Source organism: Hyalella azteca, unplaced genomic scaffold (assembly GCF_000764305.2).
Source record: "Hyalella azteca isolate HAZT.00-mixed unplaced genomic scaffold, Hazt_2.0.2 contig4928, whole genome shotgun sequence".
NCBI classification, from domain to species: Eukaryota; Metazoa; Arthropoda; class Malacostraca; order Amphipoda; family Hyalellidae; genus Hyalella; species Hyalella azteca.
In genome coordinates, this window is record NW_025935136.1 from 199,386 (window position 1) to 224,835 (window position 25,450).

Genomic DNA, 25,450 nt, shown 5'->3' on the forward strand with positions numbered 1-25,450 from the left:
AGAACAGAGCATGCTTTTTATTAACAATCTTCTTGTTCGTCTTTTTCAAGGAGTCGAACCAAATTTCTAGCAGGAGCCGGGAGATCGAAAATTCATTCGGAAACCTGCTTTTCGATCTCCCGGCTCCAGCTAAAAATTTGGTTCGACTCATTGAAAAGACGAACAAGAAGATTGTTAATAAAAAGCATGCTCTGTTCTTCAATCAAACTTGCATAAAATCAGAACCATATATAGATGAAGCGAGACTGAATAACACAACAAAGTATTAAACTCATATAGCGAATAGATCACAAAACATAACCGAAGTATTAAAACTAATATAATGAATTTTCGTCCCCCATGTCTGATGAACTACAAATTCAGCCGCCTTTTCTAGCTGAAAATTTCCTTAATGTTGCAGACATTGCTGACGATTAAAATCGCCACTTTAATCTTAAAATACATACAATGGATTGTTCTCGTGGAAGACGTTGCTTTGATTTATTTTGTATGTGCTGTAACGGAACGAAATTATTTACATAAGCCTTGAAAACCAAGTATTCTGAACGATACTAACGTCCATGGAACTACGCTATGGATTCTTGTCGAAAATATGAGCTGCAGTATAATTAAGGCCTGTGGTCATGAGCAACATTGCTGCTATGCATGCACTGAGCATAAACATTACTTCATGCTCAGTCAGTAATTGGCCTGTAATTATCTTGACGAGAATTTACATGGATGTACTTGGACAACACGCAGGGTCAGGTCGTCACTTTCGTCATGTGAAGGATTGCATTCCACGAACCAAGAAAATATTACATCATTTCTCCATCTTGGACAATTTCTCAGTAACCTAACTAATACTGAATGAAGTGGATCCAGAGATTGATTATTTCAAGACTACGAAAGCTCAAGATACACAGTAAATGGCAGCTCAAACTTTTAAATCCTTCTCAATCAATTTTTATGGCAGTGATGAATAATCTTATCTGATTAGACTATTTCATTAGATATGCAGGTAAACTCAACATATGTAAACTTAGGAATGAAACGAAAACCCACGAGGGAAAACTTTGAACACATTAACGGACATTTTTGCGAGGCCTTAAAAGATAACAACCTGCAAAAAAAATAAAATTTTAATACGTTTAAATTTTAATAATGTAAGATCATTGTCTACTTTATCCGTCATTATCCGATGAAAACGAACGACCCTGCAGAGCGTGGATCCGAAGAATTAACCTCTGATCTGTAGCCATGAATGATGGTTTGTGCCAGACACCGCGGCTGACACCTGCGCCTTCACAGTTCAATAGTTCACCACTGCTACCTGTGCGCCATAGCAGTTTTTACTTCACCGTTACCAATACTAATGAGGATAAGAATTTTAGGAATGTTTCAAAGAGTGTTCGAAACGAAATTTAAGATTTCGTGTTGGAGAGCAGTAGGACGAACGTAAACCTAATGCATGTGTCACGTGAGCGTATATATCCCGTATACAGTAAATGGAAGATTGATCGTTGCCTGTTCATAAAGCTGAACGGAGTGAGCTGATATTTTTAATGAATATGAAAAGTGTCAACGGGATTTTTTCGTGAAATGAATTCATCATGTGGGACCGTTAATTTTCCTTATCACTGATCGTGTGTGGCTGCCAACTTCGTATTCTGTCATCATAGAAGTCACCCAAAAGAAATCTTGTTGGGTATCCAAATGCTGTTTCAAAATATTTGAAGTCATTGCAGCCCCATGAGATTCTAGATAGGGTTTTGCCGACTAGCAGTCCGTTCAAATTTTCCATCGTACAATACAGTCAAAAAAAAAGTCTTGGAAAGAAGTTTTTCTTCATAGACGTGGAAGGCTTCATCATCTAATGGCCGTCTTCTCATGTCGCGTTCCACGAAAGGATTCTGTCTTTAAAACAAGGCTATAATATACCTTGTATTTGACGGAGTTTTTGTGTTAGGCAGAATACATGGGAGACTTGATTAATTATGGCACCAAATGGCATCAAACATCGGAGCAAGAAAAAGATAAGACATCATAATTCGTGAAAGCAAAGGTTTTAGTCCGAGAGTGTTGATAGAATGTTATTAAATCATTCATAACCGCATTATAATACTTGCAAAATTTAAATACCACTTCCTGTATTTTAATGACTTCTCAAAATTATTATTATGTAAACAGACAGGAGCAGACAACTAAATAATAATTTGTGATGTTCCCTAAATTAACAGTTAATATCACATGATTTTATGAGTGCAGAGTGCAAATCAAGGTGCAGGTGTCTCCCTGATCTTGTAGCGAAATAAATTCTGCGTAAAATATTTTCTGATTCCCTTTTCTTTTCCTGGGCGAATATATCCTTGGGTTGTGCGGGCGACTTTTGCAAGATCCGCGAGAAAGAAGCCACCTCTAAAGATCATCTTGCTCGCTATCCTGGCCATTGCTCGGGTTTCGATCCTTTTGTGGCATGCATTCTAGTCTAGATAAATATAACGGGGTTTTGCTTTTAAGGGTCCTCTTGAATCAAAATAGAATAGCCAAAAAGAGGCAAAACTTTCAATGGACCACAAATCTTCTATGAACCATCAGTATTTTCATATTAGGGATTTCTGGACAATTGATTTTTTATTGCGAAGGTTCGCACTTCGACTGTTATGGCCATTGGTGTAAATTGATATGGCCATTGGTGGAAATATGGCTACACACTAATTTCTAAATTCCTCAAACGATTGACTGAAAGATTTTTTAAATCAACGACTTTGTAATTGAAATATGTTTTAGTGACTATTTATTGACGATGTTCAAGCATGCAAACATTTGAAAGCGATGCAACATATTTAACGTCAGTCAATATCTGTCTTTAAATAGATGAATCCTGAAATATTTACTTCACGAATTTCAAATAATAAAAACTCACTAATGACAATATCTGATGCGCCAATTTCTAGCTTAGTGGTCTCTCATGACAATCTTAGGAAACACTGATTCGCTATTAATGTATACACGCAACTTTCGCCCATGTCGCAGATCAAATGGACGTAGAAATTAATTTTGCTCGCGTTCATGACTCGTTCCGTGCTTAAAATAAAAACATGAGCCTTGCCTTCATGTCCCCAGGAAGCCTGGGAAGCAGGACGCGCGCGCCTTGCCTTCATGACCCCAGGAAGCCTGGGAAACAAGACGTGCGCGCCTTGCCTTCATGACCCCAGGAAGCCTCGGAAACAAGACGTGCACGCCTTGCCTTCATGACCCCAGGAAGCCTGGGAAACAGGACGCGCGCGCCTTGCCTTCATGACCCCAGGAAGCCTGGGAAGCAGGACGTGCACGCCTTGCCTTCATGACCCCAGGAAGCCTGGGAAACAGGACGTGCGCGCCTTGCCTTCATGACCCCATGAAGCCTGGGAAACAAGACGTGCGCGCCTTGCCTTCATGACCCAAGGAAGCCTATTCATGACCCCAGGAAGCCTGGGAAGCAGGACGTGCGCGCCTTGCCTTCATGACCCCAGGAAGCCTGGGAAGCAGGACGTGCGCGCCTTGCCTTCGTGCCTTCTGCTTTAACCGCCGCTCGCCTCGTCGGCGCTGCTGCTTCAAAACTCCTGCCCTCAGCCAGCCCCGGTGCTTGCAGCGCGCCATACACTCGGCCAGAAAATTTGCATGCTGCACAATAACGGATATTGAAGTCATGTTATATAATAACTAAAAAATTATAATTGTACCAAATATCTATTCGAAGCACTCGCTGTCAAACCATAACTTATAAGAGATTTGATTGCTTATTTCCATTGATGAAAAATTGGAAGCCTTAAACGATTAATTGATTGCTATTAATCTCAACGATATCCAGAATTAATTATATGGAGCGGTCAATTAATTAAATGAAGCATATATGGAGCGATTAATATTTGATTTGTCAGGCAACAATGTTGATACCATTTGTCCTTTGATATTTCCTGATTGATGTCTTCCTCGTTGAAAGATAAGATCCTTCACATGCGATATGTTCATGAGCATTTCCTTGTATTAGCCTTTCCTGTTTATCAAATCACGTCCTTGGTGACGTAAATTAGCGTAGCTATATGAGCTCTGCCTAGACGCGGAAACGCCAGTCTTGGGCCGAGAACCGTCGTGTATACGCCCATACTCCTGTCCTTAACAATCAGGACAGTAACTCTAAATTAATGTCAGAGTAGAAGATACACTCTAGAGTCTAGACTTATCCCTACTTCAACTGGACGCCGAAGACATCAGTGTTAAAGCTCCAACTTATAAACTTATTAACTGATTATCCTAAAACTGTAAGCCGATATATTCTCACTAAGTATAAGTATCTAATCTGTACTTAACTCGCGCCTCATTTATCCTCATTCGATCACGGCACCCGAACCCTACCTCAGGTAATTAATAACTAATTAGATACGCCTATAAAGTGCATAGAAAAGCATGGCGTACGTACGAGTCTTCAACATCGTACAGATTGATTATCTTTCTCATAAAATTCGACTAAAGAGACGTTAAATTAGTGCGAGCGAGCAAAAACGACCAAACAAAAACGACTGACGTTTTTATGACCTGCAGGGATGATGGAGATTGAGCGTTTTGTGCTTGATCAGCAGCGAAAATGAATTTTTAATAAAGAGCTTGATCAAATAAAGTCAATATTACTTCATCTGTCGTTAAAGTGACCTAACGTTCATGAATGAGATCAAAATAATGATCAATTCTGCATGAATTTTGCATTACCGTCAACCATCAGAGCTTCTGTCGAAAAAGTAGGAAGTCTGCGAGTGAGCTAGGAATTGGAAGTGCTTCAAACTTTGTATTTGCACAAGATGGCTTAAAGCTGTGAGATCTTCTGCATGCTAGCAAAGATATAACGAAAGTCAAATAAAATATTTCTGACGAGATGGCTGTCTTGAGGATGGTCCTAGTGTTTTTTACGATGAGAAATTAGAATCGAATATTGCTCAACAAGGGCTGAACTATAGGGCTTGCACTCATTCGGCTTTCGTGTCAGGCTCTAGAAATGTAAAGTAGAAAGTTAGTTGGGCGATTCATTCCTGCAGTATTATTGAATTATTCAATAATTATTACTAAGCTGTGCCTTGTACACGCTGTATTTTAAGGAACAAGGCCAAGAAGTGCATCGAATTGCGTTAAAATTTTGGAATCATCGTATTCGCTATGTGTACTTGTTTATTTTTTGTTCATATTCCCTTTAAGTCGCTGAATGACTCATTCACTAATGAAATTATTTCCCCCGAGTTAAAAATTCAGTTTAATTATGGTAATGACAATTTTATAATAAGAAAATATGGAAAAATTCACTGTCACTTTTATGTGCCATGTAGCATCCGTTACAAATGGAACAATCATCAATTGCAGGTCATTATAATTTGAGTTTATACCATTTGCTACATTTTGTTGTTTATTAGTTTGATTGTGTGTTTGTGAGAGAGTTTCAAGGCAAGCTCTGACAATATATATAGCGGTAATTAAATCGAATGTCCACGATGCATATGTTGTCGACATATAATGTAGGCTTGACATATTTTAATCATAATGAGGGAATAACTGGAAAACGAGAGCTGCGGTTGAAAAAATGGAATTTGAACTTATTGAAAATGACAAGTTGACCTGGCGTTAGTGACGCTTTAATCACTGCAACGAGCTGTATTATATACATATTTATTTAGAGTTATTTATTTAAAGTTATTATATTATATTGATATTTTATGGAATTATAATAAAATTTAACGTGATAAATTAAAAATGGCATTTGAATTGAATAATTCGTCTTCTCTCTCCCTGCCTTGAAATGTCTTATAATTTAACCTTGAAACGATGTCCGATGAATATCTCTACACAAAGTGTATTGTATATACGCACCCGAACAGCCCTTATATATTTCCAGCGCCGACCCCCAAAACAAAAACGCACAAATTTTTAGTACGAATAGGATGTGCCTTAAATTCAATTGCGATACAGTTTAAAATTATCAGAATACATTTTAGTGTGATAAAATGTATTTATCACGATAAATGCTCCTGGTACATTTTATTGTGATTGTCTGTACGGAAATTGAATCAATACATATTTTACTAATAAATAATATTAATAGTTATGATAAAAATATTGGATGCATATAATGAAATATTAGTTTTAACGTGTGATGCGAGAGGGAATCGAGTAATTTTCTTTCTATAAAGAAATAGTCTTTATAGTGTAGTTTTCTATAAAGAAATAGTCTTAGCGAGAGCAGTTTTTCCGAGCTACGTGGACGAGGCAATTTGGAGCTTCATGTGAGAGCGGCCTCGGCTTCTTATGACTCTTAATGCAATTGAAGAAACTAGAGAGCCATAGTAGGCTTCCGGCGGTGCATTGTCTGCGTCTTAATTCTCCCTTTGAGAGCAGAGGGCCATCGCGTTATTACATCAAACCAGAATCTTTTCGTATATTTTGGCCCTGCATGTGAACGCTATGAAATTATTATATTGAATTATTATAAACACTCATGAATTATAAGGAGAAGATGAAGCTTCCATCAGCTGAACATCCTCGATATTACGTTACGAGCCTAAATGTATATCAATCTCAAATTTCAGGTAAAATAAATTAATGATACTTGATTAATTCTACTTTGGAACCTTTTTCAATTGATACTGATACTCTCCAAAGCTGAATTACACCTCCATCATTTCCTCGAAATACTTTAAAGTGCCTGTTGTTCCCTACTATAGTTATAAAAAGTGAAAGATTGCGTACTATTTGATGAATATATCATGCTGAGGATTTACCATGTAAACCGAACGCCTTGCCAGGCAAATGTAGTCAAATAAGCCCAACTGCACACATTATTTACTGTTCGAATAGAAGCAGCAAACTGAGCACGTCCATAAACATGAGAAGCTCGGAACGAGGTTATCGATCGTTCGGAAAAGCGGGCAGTACATTATTGGGAGACGGAAGCTCTTGTATGAATAATTTTTGTGTTTAAATTCGAATACCCTTTCTATCGGTGCATTCAACGTCAGCCAGTCAATGACGCCGACAACCGTGACTTTCCCCCGGGGGGCAGCTTTCAAAACATTCTCAATCTTTTGTTTTACATGTATATTCAAATTTCCAAGTTTTAGGCTTATAGCCTATATAAACTGAGGTGAGCTTTAGCCACTTTGGTCAGGCAGATTTTAAGCTATGTCAATGTATTCTGAAAATGTTACTCAGCCTACTAATTTGCATTAGCTAGTTAGTTGGGACTGATGAGGTTCTGACGCTTGAAAAATTCAACCATTCAAGCAGGCAAGTCGCCGATTCTTCGACCGGCCACATCTGCTTTAATTTGTTGACTCACTCCCACCTCTTCAAAATCAACGTCGAAAATTCTAATCAGTTGATTGATATTGAGATGCGCGGGTGACGAAGTACTTTATTTTTCCGTTCTATTTATTCTAATCGATTTTATAACAATTTTATTGACTTGAGGGCGAGAATCAAACGGGAGTTCTATGCCCCATGCCATGTATGTAAAATGTTTATTTTTGTTTTTTTTTAATGGCATACATGAGATTTATCATCGCAAACTGGATTAAGGACGAGAAAAAAATGAAATTTTTAAATAATGAGATTCTGTAATTATATGATTGATAACCTGGCTTTCCTGTAAGCAAATAGCATTGGCATTTGTAGTTCGAGAAAAACGTCATCACTTATGTGATTCATAGAATACGTGTCATAAATAATACGTACTTAGTAATAGACCTTAACTAATATGAATTATATGAGTTTAAATCGTTCTCTTGTTCCTATTCATGTTGGAGACGCTCGTTTGCATGACAATGAACGAGCTCATGCTCCCACATGAACAATATGATAGAATTTATTCCGAAATAATTAACAACCTTTATTATGGGCTGTTCAACTGCATCATTTGTGAACTGGACGACTGCAGTAATTGGGAACAATGTGACAAAATTGGTTGTGACTGCTTAAATTATGAACAATTTTGAAGCATTAATTACCATAACTAATATGCGACCGCAGAAATTGATAGGACCAATATGGCTGAATTTAAATCTGGCGCATTAGTGAATAGGGAATGGTAACTCAGCGTCGGCTCGCCGCTGCTGCGAACAACATACATCGACATTTCTTGTGAATAACAAATTAAAATACCGTTTTAAAGGTAATTATTACGGAATCCCGAATTAAAATCATAATGTTAACCTGCTCACCTGTAACAAATTATGAAGAGTATATACAACTGGAAGAACTCTTTCCCAGTTATTTTTTTTAGTTTCTGCATTTCGAACGCAATTTATTTTGTAGCTCAACTTGATGTACAAAACAAAATAATTTCGAAATCAAATACGGGCGTGTGTTTCAGAAGGTCAGATTGTCTTACTTAGTTAAAAAATAATTCCAACTGTCGAGTGTGTTTGATTTGTGTTTGACTTAATATGAGTGGAAAATTCATGCTTGAATGCGTCACGAAAGCGTGTGAAATTGAGTATTTTTTAATTATTACTTGAAAACTCCTTAACGTATAACAGGTAACCAAATCTTTCCAGTTTAGTTGTTGAATGTTTTGGCATGGTTCTGTTGAAGTAATTTTCTGTTCAGTTAACTTCAGTATCGCCCTGCCAAATAATTAATTCCGATCACGAATTTAATTTTCAGGTCACTTACGCATTCTGCAAAGAGTTCATCAATTTGCTGGAACTGCATCAGGCGCCTGGAGGCCAACTGGACACCACCAAAGTCCTCGTCAAACTCTTCAGAAAGGTCAATTTTAAAAATTACTTATTATTTAGGAAGTTACTTTAACCGAATTTCTAAACTGTCACTGAAAAGTCTTTTATATCATAAATTAATTGCAAGTCATTGAAAAAAATCAAAATGAACAAGAAAAGGACATATGTATTTTAATTATTCTATGGACTTTCAATTGGGGAAAATATTTCATATATGAAACACGGTTCTTGAACCTTAAAATAGTGATTCTATTTACACAAATCATTTTTCACACGTCTGTTAAAAATTTACTTCGTTAAGTAATATTTTTATTTCGTGTGATCTGCCTAAAATTTCGATATTTTATATCTACGTTATGTGAACCTCACATATATGAACCAATGCTAATAGGCGAAGAAAGCAGCGAAATTCATTTTCGTAAACAATTTTCACGTTGGTTAAGAATTATATTTCGGATGAGCGAAGGCCCATATTTTAGTTAAAAGTTGTACAAGATACGTTTTTTCTGATCTGTAATCCATTGATGTATTCATCAACTCCGTCTATTGGGAATTATAATTAAGAAACAAGTTTAAAACAATACCGTTTGCTTTAGAAAAACAGTTATTCATTTTATGCGAGTTCTAGTTTGATCATAAAAACTTTCATTGATATTGAGCAACATCGGCTGAAATGTCGAAAAACTTTTATTGCAATTTGGACAGGAGTAGCACTCAAGTTGATGGGATACATCACACTGTTGACATCTATTAGAAAAACTTATTATGAATTGCCTGAAATCTCGTTTATCTGTACGGGAAAAAAGACCAAAGAGAGATAATCACACGCTATGCATGAAGTTTATTCGTTTGATCATTTTCCAAAATGAAACTGGGCTCAAGACTCTATATATTTTTTCATCTGATGCAAAACTACTTCATCTGATGCTACTACTCTTCTCTGGCTGGCTTAATGTTTGGATCTTTGTTCATCTGATAAAAAAGAGTCAGATCAATTGTGGACTTTGTGTAATGTGATGGTTTTCATATTAGCATTTATGTTCCTATGATTATCTTATGAGAAAAATATTCCTGTACATTATATGATTGATTATGCTTGCAGGGCTCGAAGGCAACAATGCTGTGTCAGGCGTATCACAGATACGCCCTGAACTACATCAACGCTCTCAACTACCTCGAAACTCTCCGCAGACAAGTCGAATTCTGTGAATTTGAAAAGGTAAGTTTGAGTTTCAAACAGAGTGCCTTCTGGCGCTTCAGCTGATTGTTTCTCATTAATTCGACCTTATAACACAATTTTGCCTATACTTGTCACATTATATGTTGTCCTTTTTAAACCGAGGATTTATCTTTTACTAAGCTGAATTCTATTTCTTCTAACAGTTAGTATTCTTTCTGTTATATTTGTCTCTCCATTTCAATGCAGTCACTAAATCCCCAATTACCAAGCGCGGCAAATTGTTACTTACAATTTTAATTATTGTCCAACTGTATAATGAATGTAATTTTGTGTTCGGTGAGCGTGAGCGTGATTATTTGATCGCAAGTACGGATTCATTTCAATGATTTGCGAAATTTTCTTGATCACGTAATGCAGAGTTATTTTAAATAATGACCCAATTTTATAAATGCGCATTTATTCAAGAATAAATTCGAAATGAATAATTTATACAACAATGGAAATACAAAGATTAAATTTTCTTTACATATTTATATATATTCAACATGTTCACTTTTGCATGGCAATTAAATATCTTAACGGTAGCCAAACTCGTCCCACGAACAATATAGCATATCTTCTGTTACTGAGTGCCGTAGCAGTGATACGGTTCTTCAGATTAACCAGAGTTGCTGGTAGAGGCGGGACGTAAACAGAGTTGTTGGTAGATGCGTGACGTAAACAGAGTTGCTGGTAGAGGCGGGACGTAAACAGATTTGCTCTTTCTTACAATAATGGGTCGCTGCCAAAAAAATTAATTTCTTTAAATTTTCATGTCTGAGGAAAATGAGTTGATTATGACGTTATAGATTAAGGGCCGAAAAAATCATCGAATCTATCATAATTTGGGCAGCAAATGGCTTCTGTTCATATGGGAATGATGGGAAATTTTTATTATTTATGCTCGTCACCTGTAATTAAGCTTCATTCTTCCCTGGCAAAGTTATAATTTTTGTTGTTCATTCCGAACAAAAAGTTATATTTTCGATGCAGAGCATTTTAACACTGCGGCATATGCGACAAATGCACTTCAATTTGTCGACAGCCATTGACTAGCTGTTGCCGCAACTCGGTGCATATTACTCGCCACTAAAACTGGATTTACCGATATACTTGATTGTTTGAAATTCCTAAAACAGTATATGTATCTAGCTTCTTATTCAATTGATTTTCATTTCCGTTGCGAAAATTCATACATAGTAAATTTTTTGACTTTGAGATTATTAATTCGCAATAGTTTCCGATCCAGTCAACTGCGAGTATGCTCAGATAAATTTATAAAAAAATACTTTACTGAAATAGTTGGCTCTATATTGGAAACATTCCTCATGGACAAGTCCTGAATTTCCAACGTTTTGTTATCCATTCTTGACGCAAAATAGCTCGATTTTGTTTTTACCCTAAATTTAGATGATTCGCCTAAAAATGTGTTTTTTAGCCTCTGTTGCCTTCTTCTTATGTTCAGTTTCATTAAAAATTTATAGAGATTCTAATGGTGATCAATGTTGATTATGACGCTGCGTAGAACTTTTTACTTATTTAATACTTCGCTGCATAGAACAGGACTAGGTTCAGAGTAATTAAGTGAAGAAAAATTCTGTGAAAAGGTATTGTCTAATACAATCTCAATCTAAAAAAAAGTCAAACTCTGGTAAAAGAACAAATGGCTAACCTGCTCTCAGGATCAGCTTACCATTTGTTCATTACAACCATGCATTAGAGGCAATTTCTATATAAATCGAATTATCTTCTTCTAACATGGGCAAATAAGCACACAGGGGGGCCATGCTAGTGAAGTAATTTGCTGTATAATCGCCAAATGCATTATGCTGCCCACCGCTGCCAAGCCAACCGCTAGTCAACTCCCAGGGGAATGTTGCGCAACCTCGGGTAATTGAATTGTGAGCTCAAAGCCTTACGAAGTTAAGCCTTCGAATTTTTTACATCCTCCATGTCCTTTCATTTACTGCGTCACATAGCATGTGAGTGAATTAATTAATTTTCTGTCTCATTCCACATAAGAAGCTATTTGACGCACGGTTTTTCATATCTTCTTTTTAATACATTTCACATTTGCGTAATCCTCAATTCTATTTTTTCTTCGGAACGTTCACACATCTCATTCGAGGAATCAACTTTACTCAATCAGTGCTGCAAATAAATTTTAAACGAAGCAAACAAAAATCAATTCTTTCAACAATCAATTCTCGTTTGTATGCAAAAAATTCATACACACGCCCATGTAAACTCAGAATAGTTTCGGTATTTCCATGTAGTCAACCCAATACATTGTATGTATCAGCACCATTCTTTCCGCAAGCAAAGTCTACCCAAGTAACTTGAACTACTAGACTATCATCCGTGAGTACAGTCTACCCAATTAACTTGCACTACTGGACTGTCATCCGTGAGAACAGTCTACCCAAGTAACTTGAACTACTAGACTATCATCCGTGAGTACAGTCTACCCAATTAACTTGAACTACTGGACTGTCATCCGTGAGTACAGTCTACCCAAGTAACTTGAACTACTAGACTATCATCCGTGAGTACAGTCTACTCGATTAACTTGCACTACTAGACTGTCATCCGTGAGTACAGTCTACTCGATTAACTTGCACTACTAGACTATCATCCGTNCACTGCTAGACTGTCCGCCATAAGTACAGACTACTCAATTAACTTGCACTGCTAGACTGTCCGCCGTAAGTATAGACTACTCAATTAACTTGCACCGCTAGACTGTCCGTCATAAGTGCAGACTAGTCAATATACTAGTAGGTTTGATGACTTCCGTGGATACTCTGACTGTGAATTGGGGCCTGCAAACGCGAGGGCATTCAGTGACGCCGGAGAGACTAATGGCTTGTCATACGCGCCCACAGAGGGCAGTGCCGGGCCTCTTTGAACTCCGGGCATTAATAACTTCGTGAATTGAACTGCAACGACCAGCTGGTCGATTCGCTCGATTCTCCTGAAACTATTTATAGTCAGGCCTTGAAAGACTGGCTGAAGCTAAGTCTCTACGTCTTTTTTTCCCAGTAGGAAATTTTTCACAATTTTTACAATAAGTTTTGTTAAAACGTGCATCAATGTTAGGGAAAATTTTGTTTGATTTTTATTTGCGCCATGCAATATTCAACAACTAATGCGCCATGCAATTGCGGCATCCAATTATGTTTGAAATTCAGTATGTTTCGTATTAATGGCTCAAAGTATTACCTGCGGAGAGCGGTGATGCATGGAGAGTTGTCGGAACTCTTTGTGCGATGCGGCACAATATTGGTTACTAACTCGCACAGAAACATTAGCTACTCGTGTCATAGTTGAAACATTAAGTTCAGTGGCCGGGCCTTGTTTTCTCATTGCATGAACTTTAACAGAGACGAATAGAACCTCACATATGTTAAAGTAGTTCCAGCAATTTCTTTTTGTATAATACCGTATTAATATGGTAGGGAACGATTTCTCCTGAACATTCATATGGCTTATTTATGATCAAGTATTGGAGATGATTTGATCATGAATTTTTCTGTCTTCAATAAAATTATAGCAGTTTAATGCGCTTAATTAAAGTGAATTTAAATAAAAAAAAGAAATTAATAGCTCAATTACCGTAAATTTGTTATTCTTATAGCAGAAGAAAAAAAGTTCTTATTGTATTTCTAACTAAATCCTTGAATTATAAATATAAAGAAATACTTCATAAAAGTTAATTATTTCTGTCTTGTAAGTTAGCTTTGGGAGGTTTGTTTTGTTGTAAAATTTATGAATATAGATCTGTAATTTTATTTAGAATGGCTTACATTTTCGACTGACCGAAATACTCGCGGTACAACGTTCCAATTCATAAGAAATGAAATGTGCATCTAACCGTAATTTCATTATTTAAAATAAACTTGACCATGGCAATATGTTTGAAATTTCTTACTGAACAATACAAAATTGTCGTACAGTTGCCCTGTGTAGCGTAAATGGTTTCCAGTCAAACGTAGTCTTCCATCATGCTGTTCTTAATTGACGCGATAACATTCAAACAAATATGCATATGTATTATTGATATTTCTACCCTTAATTATGTTCAAAAAATTTTCAGTACGACAGAGTAATGTATTAGTATGCACATTTCCCACCACTGGCAATCGCACCGCTAAGATTAAGCGCGACCAGCTTTGACGTGGTCATTAAATTTGTAGTAGCCGTCAGTTAAGCTGCTGATCTTGACAGGCGTACCGGTTCCTCTCTTAAAGGATTTTGTCTCTGACGCCAGGGTGAGTTGTTGCGTGAAATAGTGGGAGATTTGAATACCTGCTAAATACCGTATGAACATATTGATTTGTTATGCGTAGGTTTACTTTTGTTTTCTGCTTTAGAATCATGCGTTTAATCTCGAAACTCCTTTCTCTAGCTCTCTTCGCGCATTCGATTTATTATAGCTCTCATATCGGATTTGTTAATTTTCTTAGTTTATATTTTCGCATCCGTTTATAAAATAATTCGTTATGATTTGTTTTGCAATATTTTGCCGTTTACCTTTAATACATTTAAATAAGCTTGTTATTTGAGTTTCCAATCCGTCCAGCCCAAGCCTTACTCATTAAGCCGATAGGGGCTTAATGAGTGAAAATTAAGACTATTCGAACTTTGGAGATGGCGCGAATAGTAATCGAGATATCTGAGGTAGTTCGTCACTGACAGCGTGATTTCAGCAGCGAGTCTTACGATTGTGAGGTAATGATGAACATAAAAGAAACGAAAGCGGTAGATCGAACGCCGTGTATAAGCCCGCACGTGCTGCATATCATCTGCATGTTGTTTCTTGCTCCTGACAGTGGCTGCATGATGATCCCACTCAAGCTACAGCTCAGCTCGGTGCGAGTTTAAAAGCTGTCTGCCTCATTCTGTAACTGAGATTTTATGAATTCCATTATATATCAATTCCATATATATAAAGTCTCTGCATATTCATATAGGTCATAAATCCTTATAAAATCATATGAATAGAGGCTATTTAGGCAAATTCACGGTAACTCAAGGTTGCTCTATTAGATTAAACAGCCTTGATGTCATATATGAAGTTTTGTTATCTGGAATTAATTTAATACGGAATCAGAGAGGTAAACCCTCACAAGAAAACTTGAGAGGGCTCAGAGCTGGGAGAGCAGCCGTCCACCACCAATTTTGTGCCCCAATTAATCAGCCCTGAATAGAACGCCTAGCCCCTAAATCAGCCCCAATCAGCCAAGCATATCTTCGTAAGGCCGTCAATCAACCGCGTATTAATCCTGTCGTCCAGTAATCAGCCATGACAACATCTTGTTTTAAATATCTAGAGTCTTAAGGTGCTTATACAGATGGTTTTTATTCGCTCCGAGTACTAAGTGCGAGTCCAGTTTTGCCGGCTGAGAGCCTTATAGTGGCGGTCCTCAAATTTACTGCAAGGCTACGGCGCGCTGAGGCCGAGTGGTGCAGAATTTTTTTCGCGCACTGGCAGCCAAACTATTGCAAGCTATTTTCCTGTGGGCTGATTGGTCTACTTTAATGGATGTGATGTCTGATGGCTTACGGCTGATATTGTGTAGTCCGGAAGTATTTATGCATTCATGTAACCAATGACATCAACATGAAATTTCAAAAATATTACATCTAAGTAGGTAAACACAGAAATTGTATCAACCCATTTGGCATTCGCAGCGCTTGATTGAAAAATAGTGCAATATTTGAAGAAACAACATAACACCTCAAAAAATATTCAAACGTTGTTCGAATTATTGGCGAAATATATAGATAACAAAAATGAGAAATTATTAACTTTAATATTAGAGTTACCAAATTTTAAATTCTGTTCGGCACACTTGTATCCACAAGAATTGTTAGCAAATTCTGTAATTCTATGCAGCAGATTATCAAAATCATTTAATTGAATTTAAATTTATGTGAAGCCTAGAAACTTCAATAAATCTATAAAAGTTAACCAGTCGGCATTATATATTTTCTTCCTACCTAATTTGATATTATAAAACTCGACTTTCAAATTCAACTGTAATTAAAAATTGTCCAATTTTTGATGCATAATTACATGAATAATTTTAGAAGTTATATTACTGAGAAACAACTTCGGGTCGATCGACCTTATATCGGAATAAATGTGCTCTGAGCATTTATCATTAACGGCCTTCTTAATTTTATCCCGCTGGCATCCCAATTTATTTCTAAAATGCCCTGCCTAAAAATTTTCATGCCCTCCGATAGCATACACTTTTAAATCACAAAGATCACAATAACAGAAGGAACGGCCAATATGTATATTGGCCTGGCATCAACACGTTTTCTATGGAAATTAGTTTGCTCATGTCTTTTTAAGTTTTATACTTCGCGATTGCATATTACACATTTTGTCTTTGAATTAAAGTATTCATTGGAAATGATTGAATAGTTTATTGTTTTACGATGCTTTCGAGTGTCTGTTTGTTTAGGTTTTTAACTACTGTGTCACAAAATTCACAATGATTCATGCTAACAATATTTGCCTTCGTTCTATTTAAAAAAAAATTCCAAAGAATTTTTCCATTAAATGTATGTTTTTTTTCACACGAACGATTCGATAACTCTCATTTATATGGAAATTTTATAAAAACACATAGAAGAATTAGACGTTTTTGGATCGCGTATGCGTCTTTTACAAAGTGTTTAGTAGGATAATATAATGAAAATGATAGTCTACAATAAAAGAGCGCTAATAACTATACTGAGCTACTATCAACCGAAAATAGTGAATATTTTAATCAATTGAGGTCATATTTTCGTAATGAAAAAACCTGATGGTGGCATTTTTAATACAATATTAAGGACAATACTTCGATACAATACAATACCTCTGCAAGAAATGCATTTAAGATTGTCCCATAACGTTCAATCTGAGCAAGTTCTCAGCGGCTCTTTCAACTATACCCAGTCGTAATCCAGATTCCGTTCAGGGGCGCTTAGCTCGCCATAGCCGCCTAATATAGAGGCAAGTCAGACGCCAATCGGCCGACTATCAAATTCGGCTACTAATTAGGAGCGGTTTTCGGGAGTCACATGCCCTGCAGGAGCCTAATCTGCATGTGACAGCCGCAATGAGCGGTGGACAGACTGTCCCACGCTCACCCTGCTCACCCTAGTAACTAACAATTTCTTAGCGCGATCGAGACCAGCCCCTGATTCAGAAACCCAGACAATGCAAAGGTAGGCGCACGAACTTCGACACGCGTGCGTTTCAACACTCGTGCATTGCGTGTAGGTTAGCGTGTGGGCGTTACGTTTTCTTTAATACGCTTGATTTGAATGTTTTTTTTTTGCTCACGCAAACCACTAAGACACTTTTGGGACAAAATTTTTGAGCGAAATTTCAGGGTCGCGCCGGCGTTTGCGCGAGCTTCATTACGCGTGCAATGATTGTCCATTGACACTCGACAAAACGTGTGCATTTTGCTTGTCTTCGACCCGCATGATATGCATGCGTTCATGTCGAGACGCTTACGATATGTTTCCGTGTACACGCTTGCGTTACGCTTGTGTGAACTCCCTTATACGATATATGTACATGAACACGCGTGCATTGCTTGTACGTCAAGATGCGTGTATTGCTAATGTTCAGCAAAACGCCAGCGTTTCAGAGGCAGGGAGCACCCAAACAATCCCCTTTATACTCCCTATTGAGAAGTGGGGGTTATCCCTTGAGACCATGCTGGGCAGTGAGAGGTAGTTAATTCAGACTTCGGGGGCGCAGGGCTCTGATATTGAGCAGTGGTATACAGTTCTTCGTTCCGTTCGGGCGTTGTTTGATACAAGCATCTCACTCATATTGTGTAATCTTATGGTGTATAGTGATGTCTACAACTTGAAAATAACTCAGTGTTAAAAACTGAATTTTTCCGTTCTTACCATTTCCAGCAATACAAATTCTTTAGTTTTTGCTGTCCAGCGCTTTCTGAAGTGAAGTTCGTTGCAATACTTCTCGTCGGCAGGCGGCATTCATCATGAATACGCAATTATACGTCCAAGATTTTGGCTGAGGTAGAAATTTTCAAATCTAGGTATATGTCGGCACGAGCGTGTTATTTGAGCTGCTCCTGTTCATATGCTCAAAGTTCTAATTTATTAAGGTTCTTTAAGGTTCTTCTTTATCAATACGTCAACAACACTAATCGAAAATTTGTCATTGCCTTCGAGCTACGATGCTCCGCTACATTCGATTGAGTGAACAGGATTCATGGGTAGTCTCACCATTGGCGGTGCAGCTGAACAGGATGGGACAGGTTGCAAAATTCGTAAGTAAGTTAGTCCTGTTACTATATATCTACTCTGCTCATGTCCTGTTACTATCCACTCTATTTCGTTGTATCATCAGGTTTCATGATAGGGTTACAATTAAGTATAGGGATAAATTTGGTTCTTTCTGAAGAACTACAAATTATACGAGGATAGATTCATGAATTGAATGGTCACTGAATTAGATGTTCGAAATGCTTCTATTCTTCATTTTTTCAGCAGTTGCAAGCAATATTTTCAGACCCCGGTAAAATTATTTGTTAGACGAATGGTTTCTTCAACAAAAGAACTGTTCAGCTCAGGCGATGCATTTTGAGCCGAAATTTACGGGAGAACGTTATCATCGGCGTCATCATGCAGAACAGGAATTTAGACTCTTTTGCATCGTTCAACACTAGATGTCATACGAGACAAACATGTCTACCACGTGGCTACTGCATCATAGTTCCTTCTTTCGGCCAGGTTGAAAATTTGGTAGCAGTGCTTGCAAGACCTAGGATCAAAAAGGAAGTTTTGCAACAGTCTGAATGATGGATTCATTCCGTATTAGGGTCTCCTGCATTAGGCGCTTTGCACGTTAGAAAACCTCTCATATCTGTCGAAATTTGCAAGAAAAGGCGCATTTATTAGACGACGTGATAATTAGATAGCTCTAATGAGGAATATTTATTTATAATCATAGTCAAGGCTGGTGCAAAAGTGTTTTATCACGCACAATACTTGCACGAATTGGGTCTCTTGTCCAGATAGTCATGGACTGTAGTAGTAAGTTCCACGAAATTCGATGAAACGTTGGTTATCACGTGCGTTACCTTCACCACAACCTGAATCTACGGTTCAAGATCACAGAAATCTGGATTACATTTTCTTCAAATTTTAAGATTTTATCACGAGTCCATGAGCTATCTTTGGAAGAAATGAATTCGGCACCGGACATGCACTATTTGCTCCTACGCTCAGTACTCGGACTAGATAAAACCACGTCTCGACGAGATTGGTAATCAAACACGAACATGGCAGATCTCTTTCCAATTATGTAAATGCGTTGTGGCTTCCGATTACAACTAAACGGGCTTTTAACTTCAGCGCATTGAAAAGTTAACGATGCATTGTCACCTAATTAGATCCTTAATTGTGCTAATCACGCGGAAAATTTAGGTTCCATTTGCAGGCAAGATTATTTAAATCTTAGCTAATTTCGTTCCGGTGTTGGAAATAAACTGCAGCAATATCCAATCACTCTGTCCTTGTATATGCTGTATTATTTTATATTCCATTCGTTCGATCAGTTTTATTGAGCAAAGTTATTGGTTATTTTTGTCAGAAAAAAATCCTCACTTTTGGAGACATTCATTCTTTCATCAAAACAATGCAATTAAAAATTATCGAGCATTTAATAAACCTTTAAATTCGATGTACTTGTGTTATCAACTCATTAGTTCAAGCATTTTCCACTCACGCGACTTTGGCCTGTTAAATTGGTCAACTTGTTTCAGATGTTACGGACATTGTTTTGCCTGAATAAGTTAATTAAAAGCCAATACCGGAACATCCGTGAATTTCCAACACGACCAGCGGCTCCATCGAGTGTTTGTGGAACCCTTGCGTCTGCCGCTCATCTATTCCTAGGCGCGCTAAAATATTTTGAGGCTACGTTTGCACGTTGTGGACCGATTGTACGCATCGACGAATGTTCCAGCCGAATTGACTAAAGATCATCTGCCTAGAGAATGCCATGAGGAGGAAGCCGGCCCAACCAATACTACAAATTACCAACCAACCAATACTATAAATTAAGCGTTAACATGTGGTATCCGTTTCACTTTTCAATGATTAGCTCATCGAGTATATGTGTCCCGTTTAAATTTAGCGGTTGGCCGTTGGAACCACCTGCTTCGGTAACAACAGGCGACAGTTGTAAGTCGTATTGCCGGACTATCATGCCGTAGAGAGTAACTATTTTTGATACACAAAAAGCTAGCTAAAAATCTATCTTAAGGGTACGTACACAGTGGAAGCCGGTTTGCCCGCGCGGGCAACCTGCTCCAACCTGCCACAAGAATGAACATAGGATAATAATGTAAGTGTTCACAGTGGAAACCTGTACGAATAGGCTTCTGCCGACAACCTGCTTATACCTATTTACCGGAATGTACTGCACATTCTTATCTGCTCAACCTGCTTGGCAGATGGTCATTTTTGAATTAGTTGTACCTTTAAACCCTACATTTTCTTCGTTTCTTTGGCCCTATAGCGGCATGCGTCGAGGAGTACGAATAGGCTTCTGTATTCTATGGTTTCAGGCGCCAGCCTGAGCAGGTAACCAGCACGATGGCAACCTGCTTTCACTGTGTGCGCACCATTAGTGCCTATAAATTCTTCGCGTACAGCCTGGAAGGTCCGTGCGTTCCAGAAATGATGCGACATCCACTGCTAAATAAGATTGCTTGGGTCGCTAGCCTTCGAGAGCTGCCTCATACGAGAGCTGCCTTAGATGAGCATTTCTCAATGGTTATTTCTCAGTGAACCTATTTAATGGCGCGTTAAATATGATTGTTTCAACAAGTTGGATATTTAATTAATGAAAAATATTCAATTCATATAAGATTTCTGTGCTTGTTGCATCAGCGAAAAAGCAATTTGAAAATTTATTTTTAACATACTAACTTCTATTATTCCTCATTTGTTGACTCACTTTTACTCATAATGAAGTAAAAATGCTTACTTTAGGATACGATTAATAACAAAGTAATAAGTATCGCAGATAAAGAGAAACGAATGAATTTTTTTCTGAAAGTGTACTTCATAAAGTAACATCGCGAAATTTAGAGTGCTCTTAAACATCTGTGAAATTTCGCCGTCAATTTGCTGCTGGCTTCGTGAACGCAAATTACATAAAACATCTATGATTATTGCACACTTCGATATAATGCTGTGGAATTCTCGAGTAAAATTTTAAATCCTTTTCAAGCAGCGGATGAGAACTGAAATCAATACACAATTGGAGATGAAGACGCTTGCTGCGCTTATGGGTTGAGAGATCTTAATGGAAATGCCGTTCATCCCTGGAATTGAATGTGTCCAAAAGAGCTGAGGAAACGCTTCGCTAAATGGAACGGATTTGTGTAGAAGTGACGACAAGATTGTCACAGGCTCAAAGAGGTTTTTAACGCATTCGAAAAAGCAATGATTTGCTCTGTCGATGTTTTCCCATGCTAGGTTCATCATAAAGAATGATTGTACTTCGTTAGTTTGGACGGAATTAAGTGGAGGTGTTAAACCAATGTACGTTTGCACTATTAAGTTTAGTCTCTATAGTACCGACTATAGCGAAATTTGGCTTTATTCTTAATCTATTTTGATCAATAATTTTGTCGGGGAGTGCATAAAAATTAAAGCCTTATTTTTTTGCCGTTAGCTCACTTTTACAAATTGATCATGGAGGACAACTTTTGATGTAAAGTTAAAATCGATAAATTACCGTTAATTGGTTTACAAATAATCTATTTCTGCAAAATGATAAGCATTTTGTGTTTTCGCCAGTGTTTTCTTGCAGTTAAAATGATTCCATACGCAAACTTTCAAAATATTCCGCATTTCAGAGAATTAATGATATAAAAGCGTTTCCTGAATGCTCACAATGTTTTTAAACATCGTTTTGTTTTTAGTTTATTTATTTTAATGAAATGCTGCAAAATGATGCAAATTTTGCAGCATTTCATTGTATTGTATTTTAATGAAAATGCTGCATAAAAATTTGGTGAAATTATCCAAAGTTTATTTCGTTAAACGGTCGTCGGTAGAGGGGTAGATGGCGGTTGGAATCGAATGCAATGTTAAAAATTGAACACCCTTAATTAAACAGAGTTGGGTCACTAGGGTGGAATAAATTGTAAACGAATGTATAGTATACTCCATCATAATTAAGGCATTTAACGAGGCTACAAAATTATATCGATTATATACCAAGTGCACCCTCATATGTATATTTGTCTTCATCAATGGGCGTGATTGCTGCGCAGTTTTAGCGACTGGGGGCATAATTTTGTGGGAACGACCAGCCACGCGAACGCTGTCAGCCCTTTTTACGGTCCTGAAACAGCGCGAATGAATTTGTTTCATTGAGCCAAAATTCGGTCTCAACGTAGAAATGCATCAATGAGAGAATTTATTCAGTAATGTTTAAGTTTTACGTGTCATTCCGTAAATACCTGAGAGTTTCATGTAGTGCTTCCTCCTCGGTAATAAATTTACGGAGCGTCACATTTTATTTGAAAGCAGTCAGTTGCACACCAATGAACTCGCTTACCGCTTCAGAATCAAGTACGAATTGGAGGTAAAATGTTAGCTTTTATCGGTGCGTTTTAAGCTCAGAAAGGACCCATATAGTGGCAACAGGCAGCTATCGCAGGCATCTCGCGCTGTTTTTACCATACGTGTCGGGCGCTCAGCTCACATGGAGAAATCCTTCGGCATCTACCGCAAATATTGTCCCATCCTTAATTCGATAGTGGAAACTTTGACATATGCCGATCCAACGGTTTATTACAAATATTCAGCAGTACAGTGGGAGAACTTGCTGAGCAATATTCATCCAAAAGCACAATGAAGTTCAGGTATGACTAAAGTTGCATTTAAAATACATGTGAAAACGCACTAACATTCGCCTAGAGCTGCTTGTAGATGGACACAACCAGGAAGTGGACCACACACATGAAACGTAAAAATTTCTATAGTTGCAGAAGAAATTACTGAAAGCTTGAATTTGAGCAACGTGTACAGGAACTCTAAGCATGGAACTATTGTAGGTTGCAGTCAAGCTTACCTAGTTAGTGTTAGTGAGGCTCACAGCGACTGAGGCTCACGGAGGTCAAGACGACAGTCACAGAGTCGAAATAAATAGGTCAAGAGTTGTAAGAACCTGCGTTACAGTTTGCTGTTGACGAGTTTTGTGAGGAGTATGAGCCAACGAAGGACGGAAGCTACCTCAAAAAAATCGTGCATAGTTATATTAGTTATTATGCCTGTTCGGTTTCATTTTGGAGGCAAGCGATTTGTATCTCAATTGAAACGGCAGACTGGAACAGCAGACTTAGTTTACAACGACGAAAGTTGTGAAAGTAATGCCAATTTGAGCAATCCTGTCAAAATCTACTACAGGAATCTAAGGTCATTCGCCCATTTTTTTTCAAGCAAACTTACCTCTAGAACGGCACGCGAAATGACGGAGCCAAAATGGCTTAATGCTCGGTGAGAGAAGTATGATGTACGTAAATACAACAGGCTTTTCCAGCATGTTTCGCTAATGCACCTAAACTACGCGTCAGGCCTAAACAATTACCTGTGGGTCGGGCTTGACCCACGCAACCCTTGGCATCAAATGTCCATAAAATTGCCTCTAATGCTCCTTTAAATTTGAAAACTGTAGGGGCTTCTAAAATGAACCATCGCTGCACAAGAAACTTCTGTACGACAAATATAAGATTGGTTCCTCAAATATTTTGCATATCAGAAAGTTACAAATAACGGATTTGAGCAAACATTATACATTAGGGCCTTCAGACGTAGGGCCTATACTGACTATTGAACTGTCCAAAATAGAAGCCCTTTTTATCAAATTCCAAGCCTGTTTACGTACGAGTGCATTAATAGAAACTTAAAAGATTTTTATTGCCGATTGTACTGTGAGTTTGCAGCCTTCAAATTGGAAGCTTGAGAGGAGACCGTGAAGAAATTCTTATGCAGAAATTAATTTGAGCAATGATATAAGTTTGTTATTATGTGCCATTTGACGAATAGCAGTAAGAAGAGTTATATAAGAAAGTTACAGTAAAATTGCATCCTCTCTCCTGCCAGGCATAAAAGTGTCACAATTTGAGTATCATAACTATGTAATACTGGGGGGTTTGCGTTACGTTGTATTCATTTACGTCTCTTCTTTTTGACATATGCTGCAGTTTAGAACGCAAGTTCTACCTTTATTTCCGTTCATTGTAAACCTGCTGCTTGACGAATTTTCTGCTTCTACTTTGTGGATAAGTTGTCTCGTGTTATGATATGTTGCCTTGTTTCATAAATTTTTTTTTCTTACTAAACCGACAATGAGTTACTGTTACACTTGCGGAATGTTACTGTTACACTTGCGAAATGAGTTACACTTGCGGAATAATGCCTATAACAAGGTACAACAACTACCATCATACAAAGATTCCACCACGCGGTCTTATATTCAAGTTTCTATTAAAATGCGTATCTCAATTACAGTGGTGCAACCGTGACCCGCGGTGCAAGAAGCTGCAGCTCACAGACCTGCTGGTGGCGCCGGTGCAGCACATCATGAAGGTGCCGCTCATCCTGCGTGACATCGAGGCGCGCACGGAGGAGCCTCAGGAGAGGGCCGTCGTTAGGGAGATTATAGAGGCAGAAGAAAGCTCGCTAAGTGAGGAAAAAATGTTGTGTTGTGTTAGAATTTTGCTGTTTTTACAGTACAGATATTAATTTATCTCAATACAGTCCAACTATTTTCTCAGTTAATTCAATTTCCAGATACGAAACAATCATTGCAACAAAAATTGCAAATGAGTAATTTTACTGATTGAAAAAATCAGCAATAGCTACTTATTCTGATAGATTTACTTCTCTTGAACTATACGACGAATGTCATGTGCCTGATGATAAAAAACCGAAGTACTTGTAAACTTCTTCCGGAGTTATTATCCTCCCATTCAAGTGCTCTAACTTCGATTTGCGTCTGACGCATTCGATCTTAAATGCCATCTCCATGCCGACAGAACTTGCCGAATACTTTTATCAGACCTCAAACATTTCGATGTGATTTCCTCAGGAGAACTTGATGACAAGATGAAGTGGCTCAAGAATTTCGAACGGCTCTTGGAGATCCAGAAGAACATTTTCTGGCCACCTATCACCGAGCTGGATCCCAAAGTATATATACCGGAATTTTTAAAGGTGAGGCAAATATAGCACCGGAAGCACGGGCCTATTTTGGAAAATGGGACTTTCATATGGTAATACTTCCACGTCAGCCGGTAAGTTTGTTGACCCACAGGCGATGCAATAAACTTGCGCTCCAGAAGAGACGCCTAAACTCCCGAGTATACCGGTATTCTTGATGGTTGAAAACAGGAATAGACGAATGCGTCAGAAATTATCAAAATGA

General features: G+C 37.8%; 1 protein-coding gene across 1 annotated transcript in view; it reads left to right on the plus strand.

Annotated features, from left to right (window-relative positions):
• Positions 1-25,450, plus strand: part of LOC125177788 — a 144,385-nt gene that overhangs the window by 98,215 nt on the left and 20,720 nt on the right. The window contains exons 10-13 of the mRNA XM_047880187.1: positions 8,665-8,769; positions 9,841-9,957; positions 24,535-24,709; positions 25,115-25,239. Coding sequence (XP_047736143.1) covers positions 8,665-8,769; positions 9,841-9,957; positions 24,535-24,709; positions 25,115-25,239 — 522 coding nt within the window. The remainder of the gene's footprint in view (positions 1-8,664; positions 8,770-9,840; positions 9,958-24,534; positions 24,710-25,114; positions 25,240-25,450) is intronic.